This window comes from Silurus aristotelis, assembly GCF_946808225.1.
Source record: "Silurus aristotelis genome assembly, chromosome: 11".
Lineage (NCBI taxonomy): Eukaryota > Metazoa > Chordata > Actinopteri > Siluriformes > Siluridae > Silurus > Silurus aristotelis.
Window position 1 is genome coordinate 12,858,100 of NC_139584.1, and position 21,955 is coordinate 12,880,054.

Sequence of the window (21,955 nt, forward strand, 5' to 3'; positions counted from 1 at the left end):
TGACTCACAGCCATCTAACTGAGCTGTTGTCGATTAACCTAATTAGCTGCAAAATCTTTCTCCAACTGTTTAATTTTTATAACACTTTCTTTTTTACAGATTTATGTTGCCCTTAACATGTTACAATATGTTAATTTTTTTAGACATGTTGGAACCATCAAAAGCATTTCCTTAAAATAGTACATTTCCTCAGTTGAAACATTTGATATGTGTTCTATGTTCTACTGTAAATGAAACATGGGTTTATGAGATTTGCAAATCATTGCATTCTGTTTTTACTTACATGTTACAAAATGTTCTAACTTTTTTGTAATTGGGGTTGTAGTATGTGGCTGTGCTTTTGATAAATGTTACAAAGCACAACTTTTGCTTCTAGATAAAGAGCTCTGGATAAATCCTGAGCGAACAGTTTGCCTTAGTCATTTAACAAGAAAAAACTCAACAAAAATCCCATCAGTACCGAATCATTCTCACTAAAATGCAGTATTTGACTTTTTCACTCTTTCACTCTTATATGTTTTGGTTAAATTTTTCATGCTTTGGTTGTAACCAAATGACTTTCATTTAAGAAATAAAATTAAAATAAATACAGGCATGAGAATAAACTCTTTATTGATGATTTTGTGATAGACCATATACAGTAGTCATATAGTTCCTTTTGTTTCCAAGTGTATCAGAAATACTGTACAATATCAATGACACTGACATCAGAAGAGTCCTTGGTACAGCTAAGAGTGTGGCTAGCATATTCATGTTCTTTTCACCCTAATGAACAGGGCGTGGGGTGTTGAGGGGTCATATCAAGTGAAAACGCCTAATGTGCATTATGGCAGTTTTTCATTTTGTGAAAACAGCTACTCCATCAACAACAGCGTCAGTGCTGGTCCTAACATGCCCCGTGACCGTGATATCACCTCACACTTCTGTCTCACTGGCTATCTGTGGTCCACATTTGCTGTAGTGCCTGCAGAAATATTGCTTTTTGCACCTAAAACTAGTACAGCACATACATTGAGACTTTACATCATTTTAAGATAAAAAAAAATAAAATCTAATAAAACAACTGACAATGCATGAATGCTGTAAATAAAAAAAAAATAATATTGCAGTACTTAACAAATAAAATACATTAATGTTCACAATAAATATCTATAACGATAAAAGACACACTTCCAGAGTGTGTTCCTATAATTTTTTTTTTTAATTATTATTATTGTTCTCCTTTGCCTGTTTTATATTTCAATAAATAGGAGCAATACGTATTGTTGTCCATATTGTTATTGGTAAACTAAGAAGTGCAAGAGGTTCAGATTTTTTCCCCACACATTGTCAGCAGCAAATAATAATATGGAAAAGAGCACACTGAGTAGAGTGCAGAAGTCCAAATGGCATTAAATCATACACTTACATCTACAACTCAAGAACCAGTAAAAGCAACACTGACATTATTAAAAACAAACAAAAAAAACAATACAAAACACACCCTGCCTTTTTCAACACACATATCGGCACATCAGACACAATCATTACACACAATACGTACACATGTACACACATGTACAAAATAGATATTCTAAGTTTACAATGTACATCATAGATACTCAATAATACATGAATACACTTGCTTGTATAGTCATACAGTATATACTCTTCACAGTAAATTAACAAAATGTACACTCATATTTACAGTTAATATAGTGTCACAATTTACATACATATACATAATAATAGCTTGCTCACAAATACCATGGCCTCCAGCACCACTTAAAAATCACACCACTTAAATAAAGATTTGTTCTAGGAAAATAATTTAATTACAATAGAACTCGCTTGTCCTACTGGTGAGACTTAATGGAAATGGCCAGAGGCCCAAAAGTTGTAATCACTTGGATCAGTTCAGGATTCTAACTGAATTAAATATACAGCTGTATTTGTGCAATTCTTGATTCTCGATTTGTCCTAAAAACAATTGTAACCCTGAATGAAAACCTGTTTTTCTTACATTATATAATGTGCTACTGGAAAAAATGGGTAAAAGTGCTATTTATGTACATAAATCATATAAGCAAAGTGCATTGCATGTAAGAATGTGGCTCTTCCTTCCAGCTTTGTTTGTGTTTGTGTGTGTGTGTGTGTGTGTGTGTGTGTGTGTGTGTGTGTGTGTGTGTGTGTGTGTGTGTGTGTGTGTGTGTGTGATGTGCTGTCTTTGTCTAAGCTATTTGTGCAGCCCTCATTTGTCACAGATGGCAAATATTTGATGATAAATTTGATGGAAATATAAATAGGTAACCATCACCTTCACATGATGCTTGGTCCATTCTTTTTAATCATGCTACTGTGTTAAATAAAAAAGCCATCACTTTGTCAGGATTTTCCTAGAAAATTTAAGTTTGGGGTCTCACAGATAAAGTGCACTGGTCTAAAAGAAGCCAGCAAAATGGCTGCAGACAAAAAAAAAAACAGGAGTATTGAGGGAACAATCCTGGAAACTGGATTTCCACTTAGCAGGGGATAAAGATATAGGGATGACATTTCTGAAATGCTGTGGAGGTGAAAAAGGAGGGAGAGGCACAGAGGCACAGAGACACACCTTCAAACAGCCATTCATCAGTAAATGGGGACACATTGTGGTAACAATGTGCTATTACACAGAGAATGTGAACAACTACAGTATCTCACTAGACTTGATTGAGTAAATTGCAATGTTGAGTGATGATTAGATGCCCAGCATTGTAATGTAGGCTATAAAGTAGCGACATACTGAAACATTGATCATTTCAGGAGTAGGCTAACTAAAGGAATGTAGTATAAGTCCTAATAAATTTCATTAATTCTTTCACTCACTCAGGGACTATGGAAGCCCTTTGCTTGTTTATGCAAGGGTTTGTTGCCAGGGGTTTCACAAGAGTTGTGTAGGAACAGCATGTTCGTGCTGGGAATTGTGGGCCTTCTACCCTCCACCTCACCTGATGAGAATTTGTTAGCATGCTGTCTGGGACACAGGCTCCCTAGGGAAATACCACTGTGAAGCATGAAGTTCAGGTCTATTTTTACACTGCAAATCATTATGGCATTTGCAGGAGAAGCGAACACAGAGCGGCCAAGTGATCAAATGCTCTGCATTATTTGCTAAGATGCAGAACAGGTATTTTAGTGTCAAGTGCATATGTGCTTGAGGGATAGACGTACAGTCTATGACCTTTCCAAAGAAGGTGATGTCTACCATAAACATCCTAGATATAGCTCATGTATAGTCTGTGCAAGCCTACATTAAACAATATTCAAATAAAATCCAAAACCTTTTATGCTTGATTTTTTCCAAAAGCCAATTTCCTACTGAACCTATGCAGGCGGTAACTATTAAAATACAGTGCATTTTGTTTAAAATGATAGATATACTACAACAACATAGATAACATCTATAGAATTTCAAATAAACCATTTAACGATTTTCAGTTGCAAGTTTTGCAGAAGCAGTAGCTATTCTACAGAATCTTAAATAATTACAGATTTATTTTAAAAGGGCTAAGCAAAAAATATATATAAACAACATAAAAAACATTATAAAAAAAAAAAAATTAAGCTACTGACTGTGCTAGAAATTCTATCAGTAAAAACAGTCACTGTAAATACCTAAGCTAATTAGACTGACTGGTGTTGTTTCTTAAAATTAAGTTACAATCATGTTACTTGTTAGATAGAAAGAGAAAGAAAGAAAGAAAAAGAGAGAGAGAGAGAGAGAGAGAAGAGAGAGAGAGAGAGAGAGAGAGAGAGAGAGAGAGAGAGAGAGAGAGAGAGAGAGAGAGAGAGAGAGAGAGAGAGAGAGAGAATGAGATAGATGAGAGGGAGAGTTTAAGTGATGCTCACTCTACCATTTGACAATGACCCTTGTGCAGGTCTTTTGGGAAAAAACCTGGACATTCACAGTACAGGTACAAAATCCTATCAAAGTTTACTATTATTATTACAGATTCTTTTTCTTCTATTTTGTGCTATTTTCTGTCATCTGCTCTATTTATAGTACTATATACTATTGATTGAATATGTATTTAAAACTGCTGTGCCAGATGAACAATGCTTCAGTATTATTGCAACCCAACATGTTAAATGTGCTTCTTTTTTCTGCTGATCACTTGCTCCACATCTGGCAGGCATGTGAATACTAAAACTAGATGTACCTAAATCTGAAATATAAAGTGTGGCAACATATTTTACAGCAACAAAGGCATGCTGTGTGATAGTGTGTGTGTGTGTGTGTGTGTGTGTGTGTGTGTGTGTGTGTGTGTGTGTGTGTGTGTGTGTGTGTGTGTGTGTGTGTGTGTGTGTGTGTGTGCATGACATTGCATCAAAACTAGATGCAATTTGGGGGTTTGTGATGCATATAGTGCCCCCGAGTGGAACGATTAAGTCAGTGCTCTATGGGTAAATTGTGCTGGGCCTAGTAATCTATGGGCATAAACATTTAGACAGGACAACAGTTGTAGTAAATACTATGGATTACAACAATAATTTCTATACAGTACATTTCTCTCTGTTCTACTACTTGTCCAAGTTTAATGTGCTTTTTTAACTTAATTTTCCTTACAAAACAGTGCACTAATGTACACCTGGAGTAATATTAAACATCTGATTAAATATGATTGAAGCCACCTGACTGTTGAATTATTTGCTAGCAAGGTAACATTGTGGGTGAATGCTAGCATGTGCTTAGTTGGAGACATGTGAAACTGCTGTTCATATTGTGTCACAAAACAACTGACTACACTTGACAAAGGAAATCACCTTCAGCTCTCTTTCACATGCATGACTTTACAAATGCTCATGATTGGCCTAGGGTTTATGTGAATTTTTTAAATACAGGTAGTCCTGGACTTACGATATACACTATATATGTACGCTACGCTGCAGCAAACACATCTGTTTTTGTTATGAATGTGCTTGATATTAACAGGCAATTTACTTCACAGGATGAAATGTATTATGTGTGGAATTGTTTGGGAGTTCTCATAAAAAGTATGTGAACTGTGATATCAGTATTATACTGAAAAATAAATAAATAAATAAATAAATAAATAAATAGTGAATCTATATTTAGCAGTTTTTACACCTCAACCTAGGCATGAACAACAGATGCAACAGAAAGAAACCTACTAAAAAACTTACTTTGTGCATGAAACCCCCCCCTCCAAAGTATTACTAAACCCGAGGACCATCTTACCTATAGCATGTGTAAAATTTAGTATGAAATTTTGCAAGAATCTTTTTCTAGAAGTTTCTGTAAATCTTTCAGTTATGTGGATGATTCCATGCTTTTTTTTTTATCCACCGCCTATTCTGTGGAAATGCCTTTGGTCCAAATGTGTAGGTCATAGAGAGAGATTGTTAATTGCAACTGGACAAGATATGGAGAATGTTCCTGGTTGACTGTTTACTTCTTTCTTTTTTTTCATTCTCTATTATTCAGGGATCACCCCCCCCCCCACACACACACACACACACACACAAACACACACACAAAAACACATCATCCCTTTGTTCCTGTATGGCCTCAATACAATTTTGATAAATGCTGTGTCTTCTCATACCTTTTTCCTTCTTCTTTTTCAGTCTTTGTTGGGTGACACCTTCAGAATATGTTGAAGCTCATGACTCAGATTTAGGTGGCACAGGGTTGGTCTGGTAGCTACTTCCATAGCCACTGATGGAGGTGGAGTTGGTGATGAGCTCCACAGGTGATGTGCTGCCTGGGCCAAGGTAGGCCCGGTGGCTTGGCATGGGGGAGGGCGTATCGCTGGTGTTTTTGCCAAGAATGAACCGTGTCTCATCCTCTAGGTTGGAGGTGTCCTTTGTCAGACTCTTGCGGTAAGAGACGGACAGTTTGTTGGAGCCGTCGGGAATCCAGTTAAAGTGGCGTGCAATGAAGACCAATGGCAGAGGAAGCATGGCTACAAAGATGAGAGCAAAACACATGACAAGAGCCCATGTAGGGTAGCTCTGAAATCGCTCTTCCGCCTGGTGAAAGAAGACAAATAAGAAGAGTGTGAAATAACATTAACCTGAAGTCCTTTAATATAGAGTCCAATAAAAATACTCTTATGGTATAAGCTCTTTTTGGGGAAAAAAGCACAAGCTACTTGCAGAAGAAAACTTCAAAGTTTCCCCACTGCATAGATTAATGTAAAGATCTTTTATCTAGAATGTGTCCCAAACAAATACAATTCTACTATGCTTTAACAGTAAATCTACAATTAGTAGTGTATTAATATTATTCTGCTCTGAATGCAGTCACTATTACAGTGTAATTATATTAAAAACTACTGTACATTTAAAAATAATTATTTCAACACAGTTACAAAGTCAAGGTGAATAAGAGCTAAGCACAAGGAGCTAACCAGTATAAAGCAGTTAATAACTAAAGAGCACATCATACCACCTCGTATATTATACCACAGATTTGGGATTGTAAACATTTGACATCGTTTTACATTTGACATCAATTTAATGTAATGCTTGCACCACCGCTGGAGTCTTATACTGTAAACAATTGAGCGTTATGTATTTAAAATTGTATTTAAATGAAAACTATGATGATTTAAAAAATATGATGGTTCGTACTCTATTCATACATGAATGACATAAATAAGCATTTAAGAGTTTTTTAGAGTTTCACTCACCAGGTCCTGAATCCATGCATTGTATCCCATTGGACTAACAGCCATCTCAATTATACTGGAAGTAATAAGTACAAGGAGGCAGGCTGGAGACACATACTTCCACAGATAAAAGTAGAATCTGTATGGTTTAAAACCCAGCATATCTTCTAGATCCTGCACGAACCTGACAATGCATCACACAAATATTCAGCACGAACATTTGAATACAGTAAAACAGTGTTCCCTTTTTCTTGTGCTGTGTCTAAGCAAATACATAGGGATTTCATCCTAAAATAACTAATATAACTTTGAAAGGTCAGCATAGTCTATAAAAAGAAGCCCATGCACAAACTAACCTGACAGAAAAGTTTTGCTAAAAATACACAGTGTACCTTTTGGTGCCATAAATCCAGGCCACAGATATATTTTCCAGGATGACTACAACTGTGAGAGGAAGACCAGCAGAGTAGTCATCAAACATGGTGACGAAATAATTTCCTGATCGCTGGACGAATAACAGGCCGCAGAAAAATGCAATGATACAGCAGACCACTGAGAAAAAATAAGGGGGCAGCGGTTATCCAGTGAATCCAAAATGAAATGAGACCCTGGCTCACAGACCACTCCCATAACAAATAAACAGTGCAGCGGTTTATTACAGTTACAGTTTGGCCCTAATGATGTAGGGCTGAATGTTATTGTCAAAACAATTAAGGATTTTCAAACAAAATAATCAATATTTTCACCACAGCATTGTTGGAAAGCAACCGAATCTATGTGAACAAACCTTCATTAATGAATGCTTGTTGACAATAATAAGTAAATAATACATTTTTTAAAAAAAAATGTTATGCTTTCTCTTTTATTTTTAATTTATAGTGCAGTGTCTCACTGAATTCTGAGTCTGATGATTGACAGCAAGTGTTCAGAGCCATTAGCAGGTGCTAATGGACACAAGTCTGCATCTGCCAGGTCCATTTAATATCACACATGGTATCCCAAGGCATCTGAGTGCAAGCAGCTCATTAATACACAGATACTTCAAAGTTCAGAGAAAGTTCATTTCTCAAATAATGTTGAAGTGATTGTGTGTGTGTGTGTGTGTGTGTGTGTGTGTGTGTGTGTGTGTGTGTGTGTGTGTGTGTGTTTGAGAGAGAGAGCGAGAGAGAGAGAGAGAGAGAGAGAGAGAGAGAGAGAGAGAGATAGTTCTTACCAGTCAGTATTTCCTTGCGTATTTTGAAGGTGTCAAGTATGGGAGTAGTGATGCCAGTCATTGTGCCAATCATGCTTCCCAGACCCAGGTTAATCAGCATAAAAAAGAACATCACAGACCAAAATGGAGATCCTGGGAAGTGTGTCATTGCCTCTGTAAAAGCAATAAAGGCCAAACCAGTGCCTTGAACAGCCTGTTGGAGAAAGAAACAGTGATGAATTAGAGAAAAACATTTGGCAAAAACTCAAAATAAATAAGAAATAAAACACAGTGGGCATGTTATTATAAGATAATATGGTGGTGCAATTTCATTCCTATCCAGAAGTAGATTTTTCCCCAATAATAGCACATTTCAAAGTGTTTCATTCCTCTTATACCACAGCAATATCATTTCAACAGCAAGAAAACTTTTTTAAACTGATTTATTACTAAAGCATACATTTTATTCGTTTATAGTTACAATTAATGCTATAGAAGATCCGTAAAACAAGTTGTACAAGTTTGTTTCTGTTATGTCCTCGGTTATAACCGCTATAAAGAAAAACCTCATCACTAGCTATTTACCCTGAATAGTTTCCTGTGTTGAAAAAGAAGAAACAACTATACATCTAAAGTAAACCATGACACTATAGACTTCTTACAGAAAACTTTACAATATCGATCATTTATTAAAAGCATTTTTCTGTGGTGTGTTTGCCACAAGTTCCTCAGTAAGTTGTTTTTTTATGTATTAATATACACCAAACCTGAACTGTATGAGTATTCAGCAGTGATGTTATAAATAATACAAAATTCAAACTTGAGCTGATCCAATGATTCAAATAAAAGTGAATAGCTAATCATACAGTATAAACATAAACAAACGGCTCAGTGGATTTTAAAGTGACCTTGTTGAGTTCATCCTCCAGTAGACACTGCTGCAGGCCCAGCTGAGCAAAACTGTCCTCCTTTACAATTTTAATCACTTCATACATCTCAGCATAGTCTGATGAGGAGAGGTGGGAGAAATTAATATGAGCAGGGATCAGATCATGACTCAGCACGTTGGAGTTCAGGTAGCCCAAAATCTTCTCAGCATTCCTAGAACAAGAACAAAGCCATTAGATGAATATATCTGATGGCAAAATGCATACTCTTTAGCTCTATAACTAATCATCCTTTTTCACGTCTAATAAACTACAAATGAAAGTGTTTCATAAATCTTTATGATTACATTCAGATTTTATACTACTAATAGCAAATACAGTAAAACAATGCACTCACTCCACCACACATTTTTCGTTCATGATGTTGGCCTTGAAACCAAGCACAGCAAATACCACCAGCGTGGCCAGGATGGAGGTGAGGAAATTGATAAAAGACACCAAGACAGCATCAAAATGGCAGTTGTTTTCCCTCTTGTTGTAGCTGGAGAAAGCAATGACTCCACCGAAACCGAGACCCAAAGCGAAGAAGACCTGCGTTGCAGCCTCACGCCATACTTGAGGCTCCAGCATGAGCTCCAGCTGCAGGAATATGTATTCAGTGGAATGTTCATTCTTTTCTGCTTAATTATTGAAAATGAGCTCAACTATGATAGAGAACACTTGACAATTTTCCATTCTTGGTCATACAGTGATTTATTATTTGAAAATGAGTTTCCTGTACCTATTTATATGCACCTACTTAATAAATCACTTTAGTCTCCTGGTCTCTTTCGGTCACGCATGAGTAATGAGTAATACATTTATAGCGCTATAAAAATGACCGGCTTCATCTTAAGTTTACCACTAGGGGGAGACAGCAGCTAGATTGACAGGCAGGTTAAGGACAGAAGACTGATGATTGAAATTCACTTGTGTTTAGAAGCGACCCTTAAGTCAGTTTAAGTATATTCTGCAGTCCTGATGCTCACAAATAAGTATTTTTAATAACTGTGTAATTTTGTGTGCGTGTGTGTGTGTGTGTGTGGGGGGGGGTCTTACCTTTGGTGTGAACATATGAGCAATGCCATCTACAGCGCCCTTAAGAAACAATCCACGTACCAGGAAGCAAAAGAGCACTACATACGGGAACAGGGAGCTGAAGTACATCACCTAAGGAGTTCCCATAATGCACAGGGAGTAGGAGATAGAGTTTTCTTAAAAAGATCAAATACATGATCTAATAAAATAGTAAAAGCTCTGCCAGTTTACAGAAAGATGGCAATATTTTCATCCTTTTCTTATGGATATGTGATGAATAACCACATAATTCAAAAGATACTTTAGAGGTGGTTGAAATCTTTAGTGGTCAGAAAGTATAAATACATTTGTATTGAGGTTGTATTTACCTTTCCAGAAGACTGGATGCCCTTGATGACAGCCAAGCAGACAATGATCCAAGCACCCAGCAGAGATAGAGTCATCTTCCAGTTCAGCCCTCCACTGTCAGCGATAGAACTGGTTATGTTTAGTGTCTCACGATACCAAAAATATGTGGTGGCAGAGCTTTTCTCACATTCTGGCTCTACAACTGTGGGAATACAAAAATACAAACTGTGATGCCTCACTGTACGCAGTGTCAATGAGTAGTTATCTGCATTTTATATAGTGGGTGTTTGTCTAGGAATCCCCCCTGAATGTCACTGTGGCCATAAAATTAACACATTTTTACATATTAACCAAGAAAAATACAAATATTTAAAGAAATTATAAGGACTTTTTTCTTGTCTTAATCTTTTGTGGGTATTTTCCTGAACAGTTTAGTAGCTATTACTTTAAATTTCCATAGTGAATATAAAAATCTATTCATTTATATAACGAATGTATGTACAATACTGAGTGTCATAAATGAAAGTAAATGAAAGTAAGACCCGCAAATCAGTGGTGATTGTATTAGAAGTCCTGGGATTGTTAGCTTGAAATAAAATAGGATAACTAAGATCAATGGAATTAAATATGAATCATAAGATGTTGGATAATCTACTGTAGATGTGATGTATGATTGGAAACTAATGGTCACTTCTGGCACTCTAACGTTCTCTACTGTATCCAATCACCAACTGGCTGAACCAATAGTTGGATATATTAAACACAGCTGGGCATGTAAAACATTTGAATAACATAACAAACTTTCTGTTCAGTAGCATTTGTAAAATTTATGCTTCTACATGGAGTACATGTGAGGCTTTCAAACTGACAAAAGTTTTGAAACTGAAAAAAATGATTAAAATACAAATTTTATGTAAATTACAGGAAATCTCTCCAGGAAAACCATTTGATAGATCTTGCATTTTAAAGAAGAGTGAAATAAATTTGCTAGTTATTTTAAGTTGTTAGACTCTTACCCAATAAGACTGAATTCTTTATTACAAGCAACATTTGATTTAATAAGTTTAACTATTAGTTAAAGGATGTGCACACTTTAAGTATGCAACATTAGTATTATATTTTTTGTTTTTTCTTTTAATTTTAATTTGCATTTAATTGCTTGGCTTTTGTTTTTTGTATCACAATTTTAGTGGAAAAGATAAACGAAGTACACAGATCAGTGTACTGTACTTGAGTAAAAGTACCTTGTCAGGTAACCACCGGCCACACCGCCCCTCGGCACTCAGCAGTCACCAATCTACACCTCCCCTTTATAAGGCCCCTGTCCGAACTCACCCACCGTCCGATCTACGGTTCATTCTGGCGATCATCCCTGGACTACCTGTGTTTGAGAATAGACCCGTTTTCCGGTACATGCTGCTTCCTAGCTTGTGTTTGTTTCCCAAGGCTAATAAATGTCCTATTCATATTCTGGTCTCGACTATTGATCAAAGCGTGACATACCGATACACTAGGTAAAATATTACACCAGTAAAAGTGCACAATTTAAACTTTTACTTGAGTAAAAGTACAAAAATATTTGCCTTCAAATGTACTTAAGTATACAAAGCACTATGATTTATTGTGGCTATAATGTTACTATTTTGGTCACAAGACTCTTTTTAATCAACCGAGTTTATGTAAAAAGACTCTACTGTTACTCTTAGCACAACAAAATCTATTAATAAAATTATATTAATGAGTCAAACACTGATTGACATCTAATAAAAATTCATGAGCCCAAAACATTTTTTTCAACTACTTAAAAAAATCACACATCATTTATTGCTCTCAAAATGGTATGCTTCCTTTGGAACTGATGCTAAACTGCATATTTGTGATAAATTGATACCACCAAGGGGCAATTTAAAGTTTAGTAAAGTTTAGTAAAAAGATATTTGACTTTGAAATGTAGTGAAGTCAAAGTAAGAAAAACTTCAGTAAAGTACACATAAGTGAAAAAGCTACTTAAGAGCAGTAACAAATTACATTCACGACATTACTGTCCACCACTGGATTTATCTTGGTTTCCTTTTTCCACATCATTCTGCTAAAACTGCCATCTAAAAGGAGAAGCTCGAGGCCTCTGCACAAGATCCTCGTAAGCTCCACAACATCTACTCTTCAATACTCAACCCCCCTGCCACACCTGCTCCATCCTCCCTGACTGCTAATGACTTTGCCTCCTTCTATGATGAAAAGATTAAGAAAATCTGCCAGACCTTCACTTCCTCCCCAACAATGACTACACAACACAGCCAGCAATCCACTACGTCTTTGTCAAGCTTCTCAACCTTAACAAAAGATGAGATACTGCAAGACATCACACCACCTGTCCTCTGGATCCAATTCCTTCAACTACGCTTCAGACCATCACACAAGATCTCCTGCCCTTCATCTACACAATCATCAATGGGTTATTAACATCTGGCTATGTGCTAACTACTTTCAAGCAAGCAATTGTCATTCCCATCTTGAAGAAACCTGCTCTGGATCCATCAGACATCAACAACTACAGACCGGTATCACTTCTCTCCTTTCTTTCTAAAATCTCTGGAACACACTGTTTTTAACCAACTGTCTGTCTATCTCTCACAGAACAACCTCCATAATCCGGACCAGTCTGGGTTCAAAGCAGCAAATTCCACAGAGCTGGCCCTTTTGGCTGTTTCTGAGAAACTGCATGCTGCTTGGTCAGCCGAACTGTCATCTGTACTTATCTTCCTGGAACTTTCAGCAGCATTTGACACAGTCAACCACTAGACTCTTTTGTCAACCCTCAAGAGCCTTGGTATCCGCGGAACAGCATGGGAATGGCTTGCTTTCTACCTGGAAGGTCACTAATACCAGGTAACATGGAGGGGATCCACATCTGCCCCATGCAGACTCACCACTGGTGTCCCACAAGGCTCGTTACTTGGTCCCTTCCTTTTCTCCCTCTATACCCACTCTAAAGGTCCGCTCGGATCTCGGCATGCTTGACAGACATATCTTCATGGATGAGTGATCACCAACTAAAACTCAACCCCAGAAAACAGAACTGCTGGTCATCCTAGGTGATTCATCTCCAGGTCAAGATCTCCAAATAACACTTCATGGCTCCCTGCTCTCCCCTTCAGCCTCTGCTCGTAACCTTGGGGTAACTATGGACAATGAACTGTCCTTCTTCCCACATGTCACTAATGTGGCTCGCTCCTGTCGATTTCTTCTCTACAACATCCGAAGGATTCGACCATTTCTGTCCACACAGGCTGCCCAGGTGCTTGTTCAGTCTCTTGTCATTTCAAGACTCGACTACTTTTTCATGTCTTTCCCTGAACGCTATTCGTCCACTGCAAATGATCCAAAACGCAGCTGCACGGCTTGCGTTCAAACTGCTCAAGTTCTCTCACACCACCCCACTGCTGCGCTCTCTTCACGTATCAGATTAAAAACACTGATGCTTGCCTACAAGGCCAAAAATGGTCCTTATCACATCTCGCACTGCACCACGCTGTCTGAGATCCTCCAGCACTGCTTGACTGGTACCACCTTCTCTCAGAATGAGAGGTAAGTATACTTCAAGGCTCTTCTCTGTTCTGGCACCGAGGTAGTGGAATGAACTTCCCCTAGATGTCCATACAGGGGAGTCCCAGACTATCTTCAAGCGGCGATTAAAGACCTACCTCTTCCTGAAACACTTAATTAGCACTTTTCAAGTTTGCTTTGTAGAATTCAATAGTTATATTTATATTAAGTTTGTAATCTCGTGTACCAGTGTAGATTTATTCATTGCTAGAGACTCAAAGCACTTTTGTATGTCGCTCTGGATAAGGGGGTCTGCTAAATGCCGCAAAAGTAAATGTAAATGTACATCACAAAACCTGCAATTATTTATCAGTTGTTTTATGTCTTTACATAGCATTTCTTTTAATATACAGGACACTCACTGGCTTGGCTTCCATTTCTTCGGATGGGACATTCAGCCCAGGGTAGAGGGGACTGGAATGACTGGAAGAAGTAGAATATGCTCCAGCCAATAATTACATTGTAGTACAGACCTACAAAGCCACATACCTTAAGACACAGAATAAAAGACAAAAAAGAAAATTACCAACATGTTTTCTGCAGTTTTTTAAATCTAAATTTGTAAATGTTATTTGCTGATGTCTTTAGGACCAGTGTGCAAAATATCCTCAGGCTACATTGCAGGTCCATAGCCAGAGGGGTTTGTGAATTATTAAAGCACATTTTCATTCTGGCATGGGCCCCTTTCTCTTTGTGGCTATTAATAGCTGTTCTCCTCCTGCAGATGTATTTCTAGGCATTTCAGGACTGCTTTAAAAGACTTAAGTACTACTGTGCCCCTCAAACTTGCACCTCATTGTAAGCAAGATGGCTATGATGAAGGATCTGTTTGTAAGAACACATCAGATGCAGTGGCTTTGACTGATTTTGGTAATAATCAAGACCTATCTCAGTAGAGCCCTGAATCCATTTTCTTTACTTCACACATTGGTGATAAAGGGAATATTTTTCAGCAGATTTTTGAAGGCCTAGAAGTTAGACTATCACCCAACAGCTAGGCAGATGGTGTATCAGAGCTGAGTGACTCATCAAAAATGTATAGATTCACTTTATTTAGCTAACTGTGTCAACCCCTGATTTGGAATAAAGCAGTCAGATTTCACTCAATTGAAGGTAACCTGCTATCCAGTTGTTGGAGAAGATTTCATGTGGAGTGTTTAATGTATAGCAAGCTAAAAAAAACACTTGCTATACATTAGACACTCCACATGAAATGATGGATGTGATAATTTAATTAATAAACTAGAGTTAAATGTGTTACCAGCCGCAGCCACTCTGGTGGACCTTACAGAAACCTCGACTACCATCTCTCTAGGCTACCAGACAAAACCCACAGAGAAATCTGATAATATGTTGTTAAATAAATCAGCTTGCATTTATCGCCATTTTCTCACCATTAGGCTTGACACGCCGATGCCACCCAGTCGAGGGCAAACATAGTTCCAAACCCCAATGCTTCCCCTTCGGATCCTCTGACCCACTGCCAATTCCAGGAAGAAAAGTGGGATGCCAATGAGGATGAGGAGAATGAAGTAGGGAACAAGGTATGCACCTGAAAAGACAATAACACAATTTAGAGACAACCTTACAGAACATGCATTTTAATTAATGACTAAATATATTATATTATACAAAAATATTCCCAATGATTTAAATCACATTGCCTATCATTTATGAAACTGGATATGAACAAAGTGATTCATGAATAGTACTTAGGAACATTTACATTTTATCCCACACAAGCAGATGAATTTTTATTCATTTATGCATAAGCAGAATTTGAGTGATAGATTTCAAAAAATGTAAGTTGCGATGGCTTACTGCAATATGCATGTGCATTATGGTCAAGTTTAAGCTCTATAAAAGCAGGAACACTTAATGTGTGCCTATGGTGGTTGCAGAGGTTGAGTTAAATTACTAGAAAATTTAGCCCATGTGTGTTTTGTTATTCCATCATGGGGGTTGTTTGAGCATCACTAAATGTTAATGAGTTGTGCTGTGAAAGCGCATTCTGCATTTATTACAAAGAAAAAATGTATTACAGAATTGTCTGTAATTGTGATTGTCTGTACATCTGGCAAATGTTAGTTTGATTTACCCCAGATAAGAATTTACACAAAACTTTAAGACAAAAAATACGCCTCATTATATACAGCAAATCATCTTTTTAAATTTGTAATAAATATAATTATTTAATCTATTGTTTTTTATCATAAAATACATGCAGATTCTTTTAGCTAAACCTTTAAGATGTTTAACTAAAAGCATATTATTTAGTATCTACAGTAAAACTAAAAGGGAATATGTTTGCATAAATAATGTATTTCTATGAATTGAACATAATAATGAACACATAATACCAAAAATACATCTGTAAAGTATTATTTTTCTGGAATGTACCTTGCTGAACTAATTAAAATCACATAAGGATAGTCTGAAAGCCCAGTACACCTGAGTGAGCTGATACGACACAATGAAACAGCAAATCATTCAGAGCCTTGACGTCAAGCAGCTCCATGGTGACGGAGATTTCACCCAGAGATGACCACAACACCTTGATCCTGCTTTTCACTAAGAGTGTGCACTCTCTTAAAAATAACTGCATAGTAGACAGCGACTAATGCAAGTTTATGACTTTGATCATACTCTTTGATAAGCAAATAATAAAAAATAAATCTGTTTACTAGCAGTTGGATTGTAATGTTTGTCTGCTGTTGTCTGCTGTGTTAAGGCTTTCTGTTCATGAGTTATTTATTCTGCCTGATAATAAAAGGGAAATTGCAGGCCTTGCATTTAACTATAGGAGACAGACAGAAGGGAATACAGCAGGGAGAGAGAGATAGGATAAAGGAAGCAAGGCCCAATGGGATATCAGAAAGAGGCAAGCCAGGGCATGCCAGATTGTGATACCTATACAAACACCAGCACGAAAATACAGAGCTACATCTATTTCTTAAAATAGCACTGACAAATGCAGTTCAAAGAAAATCATACATAAAAAATAATAGTAAAATGTATTTAAAAATTTCTATACTGCAAATGACAGCGAACTGACAGGCAAAGATGACCACTGTGGCATTTTTAGAAAAGCAACAACATCAGAAATAACACAGAAAACATAGAATAAGTAATGTTTCTATGATAATGATATGATGAATTATGATGGCTTTTGTGTACAAGAGAGAGAGTGAGAGAGAGAGAGAGAGAGAGAGAGAGAGAGAGAGAGAAAGAGAGAGAGAGAGAGAGAGAGAGAGAGAGAGAGAGAATAATAGCTGCTAGAAACATAATTGGTAAGGTAAGATTATATATATCGTGCCCTCTGTGGCCTTGACTAGCCCTTTTATAGAGTGTCTCGGCCTTAAGTTGCCATAAATAACTATGCTGAATTGGCAATTCAATACATCTAGAACACAATGACTGCACACTTCAAGCCTTACATAAACTGAATCATTTTAAGAGTTATGTAAAGATCAATCTAGCACCATGGCTTCGGCTCTAATGGCATAAAATTAACAGCGTTTTTGTATATTCACAATGCAAAACTGACATATCTTCTGTATTCAGAATCTTTTCGGGAATAATTCTCTACTCATTTTAAAAACAGAACATTTTAAAGGAAATACCAAAAATGCCTGTTTATCAACTCTTTAACATTTATCTTTAATGTTCTTTACTAGAGAGGAGTGGCTCTTCTCTGTTCTGGCACCGAGGTGGTGGAATGAACTTCCCCTAGATGTCCGTACAGCAGAGTCCCTGATTATATTTAAGCGACGACTGAAGACCTACCTCTTCCTGAAATACCTAAATTAGCACTTTCCAAGTTTGTAGAATTCGAGTTATATTTATATTAAGTTTGTAATCTTGCGTACCAGTGTGGATTTATTCATTACTAGAGATTTAAAGCACTTTTGTACGTCGCTCTGGATAAGGGCGTCTGCTAAATGCCGCAAATGTAAATGTAAATGTAAGTAGCAAGGGTATGAACAAATACCCACAAGGGGCTTTTTTTATTTGATCGCTAAGTATTTTCAGTTTTTAATTAAGTGTTATTAATAAATTCTCTATCCACACAAAATAACCAACCAAAAACAGCAGTGAACAGTTACATTGTAAAAAGGGAGAATGACCAGCCCTCCTTAGTCTCACATAACTTTTCAGGATGTACTCCATGCATTGTGATATTCAACCATCAACATTTGACAAGCCGTTCAACCCGGTCAACTATTGTTTTAGAAATCAAATATCCCTCTTCAAAAGTTGGAGTACTTATTTCACTAATATCATGTGCTATATACATTGAAGTGAATTTGCTGTAAAACACCACAGAATAGCATTCACATTGGAGTCAAACAAACTTAAATATGACCACCAACTCCTTACCTCCTCCGTTCTTTTGGCACAAGTAAGGAAAGCGCCAAACATTGCCCAGTCCCACCGAGAAGCCCACCTGGGCTAAGATGTACTGTAACTTATTGTTCCATGCTGGCCGGCCATCCTCCAGGTCTGGTGAGATGTCAGGCTTTGGTGTTGTACCTCCACCAGGCATGCTCATGCTCATCTGGCTACTTTTATAGTCCATAGGGGCCTCCAGGGCCAGCAGGTCAGCCACAGACTCTGTGACATGCTCAATGCTGTGCTCACGCTGTGTTACTTTACTGCTCTTAGGCATGGCTGAATTGGATTAAATCAGAAATATGAGTGGGACAAGATGGCTGGTATGTTAGTCACCACTCTGAAGAGATAGGAGTTCTGTGCTGTGTGGGATCAGAGAAGAGAATTAGACTTGACTGGGACAAGCAAAATGTAGTACTCATACTTTGAAAAAAAGTGAAACAATATTAAAAGTGATGCGCTTGACCCACTTTTTTTGATAAAACAACACAATGCATTCTATTTCCAAAAAGATGTTTTCCCTGAAAGTGAAAAAAGCTTGTCTGTATTGTCCAGAAATAAGGTCATAGTGGTAAAATCAGCTTGTTTTGAAAAGTTTTGTGAAAGTTTTCAGCAAATCCTTTAATCCTGTGTTTTACATTTAATAGCTCTAGTTGGAGTCTGTTCAGCATTTGCTACAAAAGCAGTCATTCTCTATACTGATACACTGGATGAGAAACAAATCATGTGATGTTGCATACAAAAAAAAAAATTTAATTAAAAAAAATATAAACAAAATGAGATTAAAACAAGGCTGATTTTCCATACATCATTTTACAGTAATAATAAGAATATGACCAGTCTCGGACAAGTAACCTCTTCAAGTAATAGACATACAGCCATTCCTGATCAACTGAGGGCAAAAATTCATGGGAATGCCTGTGTTGCTAGGCAATGCCCACTGAGTGTGCTTCACATCCTCACCATGCAAATTCTAGCAGGACTCGTCTCTGCCTCAAGCGCAGTGAAGTGCCAATGTACAGCCCACCTTATGTAGATGTAAGTGCAGATATAAACACTTGTGCCAAATCAACATATTAAACAACATTATTTATGATAATGGTCAGTTGGGAAGAAAAGGCCCTTTCGCCTCTTTCTAAATTAAAGGAAACATGTGCCAATAAGATTCATTCAGCTTGTACATATATCTTACTGGAGGTTCTCACCAACATGTAACAATGTGTTTACTAACATTTCCAGCAAAGTACAATTTTGTAACCCTATCTGTTAACTAAATAAAGACTGGCAACCTGAAGTCTTTTTCAATGCAAATGTTTAGGGAAGGATATGATTACTAAGTTTTTATATAGACAGTGCACTCTAAATGCACATCTTTATTTCATACCTGGAATGCATTAGAAATGGAGGTGCCGAGAAATAGAGCAAGTTAAGCAGACCTGTCTGACCTGCCAAGACATCACATTGATTATGTCAGTAAGCTGCCAAGGCTAAGACTTATTTCAGCTTCAGAGGTCATATGTAGCACTTTGCATCACTGAGATTTTAGATTCATGTTCTCAGAATTGACCATGTAGGTGGCCCTTTCTCATTTTGGGAAATACAAACTAAAATTCTAAATATCTTTCTTTTAAATCAGTCATTTTTTCTTTTGACATGACAATTAGTTTGTAATCATACGGCAGTTTAGTGTATGTCATGTCACTATATTCATCATAGCTCTAAAAATATATTATGAAGTGCAAATATATAGATGATTAAAAGAATAATGCATTCTGTCTTACATGTACAATAGGATGGCCTGTGATTGATGTACTGAACAATCAAATAACTTTTAAACTGTAAAGCCAGCATAACTTCATCTCAGCTTGTATAGTTGGGTTTCTTTAAAGCCAAAGCTTTAAATACTGTTACACATTACATCCCAGTTGCCAGCTGTAATAAGAAATGCTTCAGTCTGTCACAGTGTGTTGCTAGGCAGTAGGGTTTGACAAAATTCTCACTTCCATGCTTCATGTAATCCTTTGCTTTCTTTCTCTACCATCCATCTGTCTGCATTCTGGCAGACTGGCCACAAACCTGATAACAATATCCTAGATAAAGAGAATTTAATGTTCTTTAAGTCTTATGATGATTTCTGACACTGTCTATGTCCACATCGGTTCTTTGGTATGAGTTTGGTCTTCTAACTAAACTATCAGAAACACACGGTAGAGTATTTACACTTTGACAGGTATAATGCTAATGCAATTTTAATTTATAGTAAACGATTTTCTAGCTCAGTGATGCAATATTGCAGCAAGCAACGTGGCCTCCTCGCAATTCCAGGGTCAATACTAAATTCAGCTTACTATCTGTGAAGTTTTGTAACTTCTCCCTGTGTCTGGTGCTTTTGGGTTTCTCTGATTTCTTCCATTCTCACAAAAGCACGCTGTTTGGATGAACACAATTGCATCTGGGTGTAAATGTATAAGGTATATTCAAACTAGCACCAAACTCATTGATATATTCTCTTGATATCTACAACCATGACCACTGTAAAGCAATTACTGAACATGAATAAACGTTTGAATATATTGTAGCATGCTTTTCTCCAAACAGCACAAACTCTGAAATTTGCATGTGATCATGTAAAGTCCTCTTATTAAAGCCCAGAGCTGGTAGAACATGTAGCTCATCCGCGGTGATCGACAAAATGTCACCCATCCATTGCGCAACATGCTCGTGTCTTATGACCTGTTAAGACACGCAAAATCGAAGGAGCACACCGTCGCGAAAACATGAACACGTGCTGCGAATAAACAGTCACGTCGGTTTAAGACATCGGGCGCAGAGCATCTTCAAGGTCAAACAAGTGTGTCACGTTTCCTCTCTAACGCATCGACGCAGCGCATACGCTGGACCAGTCCATTATCCATTATTCATTTATTATATATAAATATGGGCACGAGACGAATGCAAAAACCTATGCACGGGATTAGCGATAACATGTAATCCTCTCACAAACCCAAAACAAAAACCATTACAGCAATAGTTCTCCAGATAGATGCCATGATTTGATTTATTCTTGCAATGCTGGAGGTCGTTCGCTTACCTTTTTTTGGACGTCAAAAGACACGGTAACGTAAATCAGAACGTGCATGCGAAGCGTTTTCTCAGCAGTAAGCAGCACTCAGCGCGAGCCTTGTTTGCGCCACTGAAGCTGATACAGCTTCGCTTTCAACCCAAAATAGTAACTTCAGCATCACACACGGTCCAACCCTGGCGGTCACTGGAGGCGGGCGTGTCGTGCAACCAACTCGCTGATTTGTGTTCTGGAGAAATAAAATCCCGGCGCTTCCAGGTCTTTTAATACCGCGATTGGCCAAGAACAAATTAGACTACTATAAGCGCGCGTGAGTCACCGGTGCGCTCGTGCGTCAGAGACGCGTAAAACCAGGCAGCGCGGGAACCGGCTGATGAAACACTAATGGCAGATGATGCCAAGCTTAACTTTTCTTTCATTCTACCTATAAGAGCATTCAATAGAAATCTTTTTCCATCTGAAATGCACGAAATGTACGTGGCTCACAAAAGGTCACACAATTTTTTTTTTCCTGGAAAAGAATGCATCACATTGTTTGAACATTTCATTGTTCAGGTTTTGTGCCATTCTCTATCCCTTAAGGAAAAGTTTTGTAATTATGTATAAACATCTGGAAATAAAAACCCCGCTTGTACATGTAGAAAAAAAAATGTGACCCACTAATCAGCCATAACATCAAAACCTTAACCTTAACCACTTTTGCAGTGTATCGAGAAGC

The 21,955-nt window shown here is 37.4% G+C and overlaps 1 protein-coding gene across 1 annotated transcript; it reads right to left on the reverse strand.

Moving 5' to 3' along the window:
* Nucleotides 1-5,609: 5,609 nt before the first annotated feature.
* On the reverse strand, nt 5,610-21,591 carry slc6a17 (solute carrier family 6 member 17). The gene is made up of 12 exons (XM_083553712.1): nt 21,247-21,591; nt 18,144-18,517; nt 15,158-15,315; nt 14,126-14,252; nt 10,178-10,359; nt 9,831-9,941; nt 9,130-9,371; nt 8,754-8,946; nt 7,867-8,059; nt 7,046-7,205; nt 6,675-6,837; nt 5,610-6,012 (listed from the first exon to the last, which is right to left on the reverse strand). Exons 2-12 carry the CDS (start codon nt 18,430-18,432, stop codon nt 5,644-5,646), a joined length of 2,187 nt encoding a protein of 728 aa, XP_083409838.1. The 5' UTR covers nt 18,433-18,517; nt 21,247-21,591; the 3' UTR covers nt 5,610-5,643.
* Between the last annotated feature and the right edge of the window lie 364 nt (nt 21,592-21,955).

Excerpts from the sequence above, each read along its gene's own strand:
- slc6a17 (XM_083553712.1), bottom strand. The coding sequence starts at position 18,432 with ATGCCTAAGAGCAGTAAAGTAACACAGCGTGAGCACAGCATTGAGCAT. Across the intron at positions 15,316-18,143 it reads GTGCCAAAAGAACGGAGGAG|GTGCATACCTTGTTCCCTAC; the intron begins GTAAGGAGTTGG and ends TTGTCTTTTCAG. Across the intron at positions 7,206-7,866 it reads ACGCAAGGAAATACTGACTG|TGGTCTGCTGTATCATTGCA; the intron begins GTAAGAACTATC and ends ATTTTTTCTCAG.